Here is a 7,598-nt window from a genome sequence, read left to right on the forward strand (position 1 = left end):
AGGCATTGCACGACACAGGTGCACTTACCTACATGCAGGCAATACATGCACACACATAAAAACAATAAAAAAATTTTTTAAAGGAGTGTAAAATAGCTTGTGCCATAATTAGATTAAGAATCTTAGTGGTGAACTTTAAGTGTCTTCTTGACTGAATTATGAATACCTAGAGATCTAGTAAAGCATTATTATTGGTTGTGTCTGATGATGATTCTGGATGTTTCCATGGGGCATTGACATATGAGTTGATGGACTGAGTAAGGAAGGTCCATCCTCAGTATGAGCAGGGATCATCCAATTGACTGGGGGCCTAGGAAAAACAAGTAAGACATAGAAAAGAGCTCTCTCTGTCTCCACCTATCTCTCTCTTTCTCTCTCCCTCTCAGCTCAGATACATTCTTTTTCTCCTACCTTGGATATCAGAATGCCAGTTCTCTGGTTTTTAGACTCCAGGACCAAACTCTCAGGTCTTTGGCCTCAGAGTGAGTTATGCCGTCAGCATCCCTGGATGTGAAATCTTTGAACTTGTACTTAATCAGGTACAGAAATCCCAGGGTCTCCACTGAAAGTTGCCTGCCAAGGAACTTTTTTGACCCCATGACTAACTGCAGAAGCCTATTCCCGGACCTGTATCTATACACATATCCTCCTGGCTCTGCTTCTCTAGAGACTCTGACTAACACAAATCTAAAAGTAGCCACTCTCTTGCATTCCAAATCATTAGGTCACATATATATTTCTTCATTTTACTGATATATAAGTAATATAGATCTGAGAATTAGGCTTGAAACAAAAACAAAACTGTATACCTCTCAAACAACTCAGCCTCTAAAACATGCACCAATCAACTGTCAAAGCTTTTTAAAAACCAAAGGAAAGAACTTCTTAGAAGACAAGAAGGCCTGGGCCTCAGAGAGAAATATGGTAGCAAGCTCTTCCCAGAAAAGGTAAGTGGGTTGTAATGTAAGGATCTTCCCACCTAGGTGGGAGAGGAGCTTATCCATGCCTGTCCACTGGTGCTATGTACCAGTGACAGCTCTGTCTTCCTTTCTCCTGACAGAGAACTTAATTGCAGCATGACCAGCTGATCTTTTCCCCAAACTGTATATTCCTGGACCAGTTATTTGTCACATTTCACTGGGCTGGAGTGAGGAGAACAGGTGAGGTGGGGTAACCTGTTTAAGGTCAAGTACTTTAAAAAGTAGCTGGGTCAGCATGAAAATCCCCTAAGAAAAGTGAAAAGAGAATCAAAACTCACCAGTGGATAAAAGATGGTCAATAGAAAAATATTGTTCAAAGTAGGCAAAAATCATGATTGACTATGAAACAGTCCCTACAAGAATCACCACTGAAAAAAACCACAGAGCAGAAATGCAAGAGATCAGGGAGGGACAGAAAGATGACATGTGAAGACAGACTGTGAGCAAGGAAGTCCTAACACAGCACACATCCACTCACAAACAGAAAGAAAAAATTAACAAAATGAAAACAGAATTGTAAGAAAGATAAAGAAGTAGAAGGGAAATGACAGGCATAGAGGTCAGCAACAAAGTCATAACAGATGGATGCTTGGAATCCCCGGAAGAACCAAGGCCACACAGCATGGAGAGCTGTAAAGATGACAATCAAGAAGACTTCCCTGAAATAAAACGGACAAAGTCTAGCAGTGTAACTTGAAGAAGTAATCTTTTAAGAAGCTAAACAAGGGGCTGGAGAGATTGCTCAGTGGTTAAGAGCATTGGCTGTTCTTGAAGAGGACCCAGGTTCAATTCCCAGCACCCACATGGTGGCTAACAGCAGTGTATAACTCCAGTTCCAGGGGAAGCCAATGCCCTCTTCTGCCTCTGTGGGCATTGCATAATATGGGTGTACTTACACACATGCAGGCAATACACTCATACACATGAAATAAAAATAATAAATATTTTTTAAAGAAAGAAGAAAAACAAAAGATCAAGATGGAGGTGAAGGGGAGAGGGCAAGGCTGGAGACAAGGTGCCTACAGCAGCATTAACTTCCATGTGAGTCATTAAAAAGAAAACGTGAGTCAGTCAAATGGTCTCATCATTCCCCAATGTCCTTCAAGTGAGTGCAAGGATACCACTTTGAACAATGGAAGAAAGGGAATATTGCACCCCCATAGATCCCTGAGCCTTTTTTGAGGCAGATTCTCACTATGTAGCCTAGGCTGGTATTGGGTTCATTCTGTAGCTCAAACTCAAGATTTTCTTGCCTCCTTCTTCTTTTTCCATCTTCAAGTGTATATGTGGTGTGCATGCATGTATGTGTGTATGCATGTTTGCATGTGTGTAGGCACCCATGTGTATGGATGGGTGTGTGTACATGTGTGTGTGTACATGCATGTGAGGCCTGCAATTGATATCAGGAATCATCCTCCCCTTATTCACTGAGGCAAGTCTCCTAACCAAATCCAGAGCTTGCCGATATGGCTAGCTTAGCTAGCTAGCTTGCTCTGGGAATCTCCTGTCTTGTCTTCACCTTCTAAGGGTGGAATTCAGGTAGATTGTCATGCTCACCCAGCATTTATGTGGACTCTAGGAATCTGAACTCCAGTTCTCACACTTAGGTTGCAAGCATTTTAACCACTGAGCCATCTCTCTAGCTCCCTTCCTGCCTCCGTCTTCTGAGTGCTGGATCTCAAATGTACAGCACTGAGTTTAGCTTCTTCCTGCGCCATTACTAACTCCTGAGGATGATTTACAGCTGAACAAGTGATGATGAAGAAAACTACGGTGGAAAGATTAGAACTGAACCCTGGTCATGTTTAATGCAGAGCAAACGTGAGCATCAGGATGTGAGAATAGAATAAAATTGTCTAGCACAGTGTTACAGAGAATGAGCAATACTTGGTATATGAAGGGAAAGCAGTTCGCTGACTGTACTAAAGGGAATAGCTGAGACCCAAAAGTTATTATTAATAACTATTATTAATAATTATTAATGCTGAAAATCACATTTAATAATTTAGGGTAAACATTAAAAAGATGATATCAACTAAAATTTTGTGGTAGAAAAAAATAGGAAAAAGAGATGTCATTGCTCATAATCAGGATCTATGCATAATGATTAATGAAAACACCAATGTTGTTATACACTACTATAATTATAAAGGAATCTCTAAGACAAAAACAATACCCCAAGTATCAGGACATACACACACACACACACACACACACACACACACACACACACATACACACACAAAGAAAATAAGGCAGAAATTGTCACAAGAAAGAAATAATGATAGTTCCCTTATGATCAGCTGCAAAGATCATTTGCAAGAGTCAGCTTAGGGTAAACATTCAACTTTTATCTAATTAAACTATCCTAGAAAGACAGGGTGAGGAGCCCTCTGAAAGCAGGGTGGGGAGGAAGAAAAAGAACTTTTCCTCTTGCCCAATGGGAAGTTAAGAAATAACCCTGAGAATGGAAAATTCCCGGTGGCAATATAAGTGTCATACTTAAAGTCATGGAGATTGATATTGAAATCATCAAGCAAAAGAGATAAAAGTTGTCTTCTCTGCAACAATAAGAAACTGAAGAGGGGCAGAGAGTGTTTTTTCCACCTCAACCTTTGTAGGATATTTTAGTTCTATTATATATCATTTTAGTGAGAAATAAAATCTTTACAATGGAATCTGTGTGCAACAGAGCAATCTGAGTTCAACTGACCAATTCATATGTTCTCCTTCTGCCTTGACATTGGGTCCTTCAAATAAAATGCCCCCCAGCTGTTCTTTCTGAAATCTTCACTGGCTTTGCTTTTTACTGAAAGCAGTCACCGCTTCTGCATTCACTGTGTTGAGAGAACCTAGTCTCACAGTCTCAGAGGATAAACCCAGTCTAACCATTCCTCAGGGCGGCCTCCAGAGACAAAGGCATTAGCAAATAAACAGATACCTATGGTAGTGATGACAGTCCCAGCAAAGAAAAAGGCACTTCCAAGGTCCCAGTGACTGCTGCTGTTGGTAGAGTTTCCAAGTGGACTGACTCCTGCATTGTCAGCATCAAGGGCATGCTGTAAGAGAGGGAAACGCACAAGAATCGGTTAAAAGCATTTTGTGAAGCTTCCAATAAGCTACTGTCCTGCTCAAGAACCTGCACAGATTGAGAAACCCTTGAAACTGACAAAGGTCCATATCATAAGGTGACATACCATATACTCATGAAAATTAGTTTTCAGTCGGAGAAAAATCTGGGATTTAGAGTACAATGCCATTTATATAAAACTTAGAGGACAGATGGTTTAGACGATAGAAAATGCATCCATACTACTGTGTGCACAGATAGATGCCTAGCCGAATGGACACGCAAAGTGGTCATTTCTGGAAAGGCAAAATTTCAGTTTCTTTTTCACTCAACTTGCTTCTGTCTTAGCATATTTTACACTGAGCTTGTTTGAACAGCACAGAAGTTTAACAGCTGAGAAGCTCGGGCTCAGCTCTACCTGTTATTAATTCCAGACTCGTGGGAAAGTTGAGGCTAAGACCTTCCCTTGCAGAGTTGTAAGGATTCAAGGAGACAGTCCCTGTAATATCCTTGGCTCCTGTCTGTCTTGGTTAGGGCTTAACAAAGACAGCCATGTGATATTAGTGACAGGGACACATTTGTCATTGTATAAACATCACAGATGTTTATACAATGGCTAAGACATCGGTAAGTTTACTGGGGCCACCACCATACGTGTGATCCACTGTTGACTGAAATGTTACATGGTACATGACTGTAATATCAATCACCTCATATACTCACCCACAAACAGAATTATTGGATTTTAAAATTACATTTTTTAAATTTATTTATGTGGGAGGGGGACGTGCATGCACCATAGTGCACATGTAGCGGTCAGGAAGACAACTTGAGGTCCTCTGCTGCCATCAGTTGGGTTCTGGTGATGGAATTGAGTTCATCAGGTTTAGCAGCAAGCACCTTGACCCAGCTGAGCCACCTCGAAGGCCCTGCTGGCTTTGTTAATGAACCCAAATGACTCTTCACTGACTGCAGAATTTGAAATTCCATACGGTTGCTCAGTATTGCTACTATACTGTCCAAAATGATGGCCCAGTCTCATCTCTCAGCAGTGGGAAGTCTCTACTCCATGAAGCATTCCTTCACTCCCTTGTGTCTTTGCTAACACACTCCCATAAACTATGGCCATTTTCCAGGATCTAATTCAGGCTCTTCTTTTTCCAAGAGCCTCAGTCTGTGCATCACAGTCCCACAGTTGATCCCTTCCCCAGGTCCCACTTCTGTACCAATTCCCTACTCCTAATAATCCTTCTCTAGCTTCAGCACGAGCAGAGGAAGATGAAATCCTCTGAGCAGCCCTTCTTGAGCTGTCCCTGCTATCTTGCTTCAGGTGGGGCAGGAGGGTAGAGAGGAGGTACAGCTCAGGCACCTACAGTTCACATAGGTGGACTGTGATGACAGAACCTCCATGTGAGGGCTTCACGGAGGAGGTGGCAGGTGCATAAGCTACTCAGAAACCAAGACTTCATACCCTGTTCAAAGTTGGAATGACCCTATGCAGCAAGGACAAGGCACAAATAGTAAAATGTGTTTATACTTGTCCTCAGCAATACCCATTAAGCTTGGCTTAAACAGGCACGTAATGGCTATCACAAATCAGAGGACAGCTGAAAAAGTCAATCATCTGTATTCCTTTCAATATGGACACTTAATGAGATAGTTCCAACCCTCCAGACCAGGGGTGAGCAACCTTTTCTATAAAAAGCCACATAGTAAATATTTTTTACATTGGCAGAGTCTCTGTTGCATGCTTTTCTTCTTTTCTTTTTTAAATAACCACTCAAATATGCAAAACAAAATCATTCTTCAGCAGTGGCACAAAAACAGGCTGTGGGCTAGATTTGGCATGGAAATAAGATTGACTGGATGATGGGGGGAAAACAGTCTCTGTTTAAGTCCTGACACTAATCCTTCTTACCTTTAAGAACATGGAGTGCTGTGAAGGCTGTAGGCAACATATATTCCACAGTTTCTAACATGTGCACAGATATTTTTGTCAATGGTTCAAATCAGCATTAAGTGACAGAATCATTTTTCATCCAGAGCTATATTCTGGTTGTGGGTGTGTGGGTGTGTATGTGTGTGTGTCTGTGTCTGTGTGTCTGTGTGTGTCTGAGTCTGTGAGTCTGTGTGTGTCTGTGTCTGTGATTCTGTGTGTGTCTGTATGTGTGTATGTATACAAGTGTGTGCGTGTACATGCAGGTGTGTATGTACATGTGCACATGTATGTATGTACATGTAGAGGCCACAGGTGAACATCAGGTGCCTTCCTTTACTGCTTGCCACCTTATTTTTTAAAACAGTCCCTCACTGAACCTGGAGCACACCAAATGGACTGGTTGGTCAGCAAGGTCTGGGATCCATTGGCCTCCATCTCCCCAGCACTGGGGTTACAGATGAATGCCACCCAATCTGACTCTTACACGGATGCTGGGGATCCAAACTCAGGTCCTTAAGATTGCACAACACATACTTTACTAACTGAGCCATTTCCCCAGCCCCTTACTCCACTTTTGAGAGAGAGAAGTGGGGAGTCCTGTCCTCTGCTAGCATCTCCATTTTCAGTATGCTGTGTGAAAGCTATCCAACCACACCAGAAGGTCTTAACCAATGTTTGCACCTTCATTATCTATCCAGCTGTGGTGGCCACTCACCCACTGTACTTCCAGAACAGTGCTAGGTCTCAATCACTTGGGCCTCAGTCACACCACCAGAGCTAATAATCTATATCCTCCATAATCCTTCCAAGACAGTTTATGTTTAGTCAAGTCTCACAGTACTGAAAGTTTCACAAAAACGTCATAAATAAACCCAGGGAAACACATAAAATACAGATTTGCAAGAAGGGCAAATGGAGTTGATTATTTGTTACATCAAAAAATCTGAAGATACTTTTTCAAGTTCCATTTTTCTTGAATTATGCATTTGATAAATATTTAGTGTTTATATATGTGATCCCCAAGGGAAGTGTTTATCAACTGAAAGGAAAAGGAAACTATCATTTGTCAAATGCCTGCATTCAACCGGGTGTGTTAGAAGTGTTATTTCATTTTACTCTTTCCACAATTTGCAAGAAAATGATGTCGTTCCTGCTTCCCCAATGAGCAAACAGGCACAGGAAAGTTAGTGGTGTGGCAAAGCAACAGAGCCACGAAGTAGAAAAGCCTTGACCCAGACCCTGTGCAGGCAAAAGTACATGGTTTTTCCCAGTTTCTCCACATATGATAACCAGAATATACTCTACCTGCCCCACTTCCATCTTCGTGTCCACATGGAGATGAAGGAGGATGGCCACTGTCCCAGAATTTAGACAGAAGGGCCTCACAGGGTTATTTCTAACTAGACTACTTATACATGGAAGTGGAGACCCCCCAACTTCATTTGGCTGTTAGATCTGGTGATAGTTAACTACTCTGCATTAAAAATAAAATTAGGGCCTAAGAAAAATGTTTGGCAGTAAAATGTTTGCCTCAAAAGCATGAGGACCTCAGTTCAATCCCAGGCATGGTTTATAATCCCAGTACTGAGGAGGCATAGACAGAGGATCA

The 7,598-nt window shown here is 41.7% G+C and overlaps 1 protein-coding gene across 1 annotated transcript in view; it reads right to left on the reverse strand.

Moving 5' to 3' along the window:
- The window catches only part of Kcnk10 (potassium two pore domain channel subfamily K member 10), a 156,763-nt gene that overhangs the window by 59,239 nt on the left and 89,926 nt on the right, over window positions 1-7,598 (reverse strand). The window contains exon 3 of the mRNA XM_008843780.2: window positions 3,922-4,039. Coding sequence (XP_008842002.1) covers window positions 3,922-4,039 — 118 coding nt within the window. The remainder of the gene's footprint in view (window positions 1-3,921; window positions 4,040-7,598) is intronic.

The sequence above is a fragment of the Nannospalax galili genome, unplaced genomic scaffold (genome assembly GCF_000622305.1).
Source record: "Nannospalax galili isolate Female #2095 unplaced genomic scaffold, S.galili_v1.0 scaffold500, whole genome shotgun sequence".
In the NCBI taxonomy this organism is placed as follows: Eukaryota; Metazoa; Chordata; class Mammalia; order Rodentia; family Spalacidae; genus Nannospalax; species Nannospalax galili.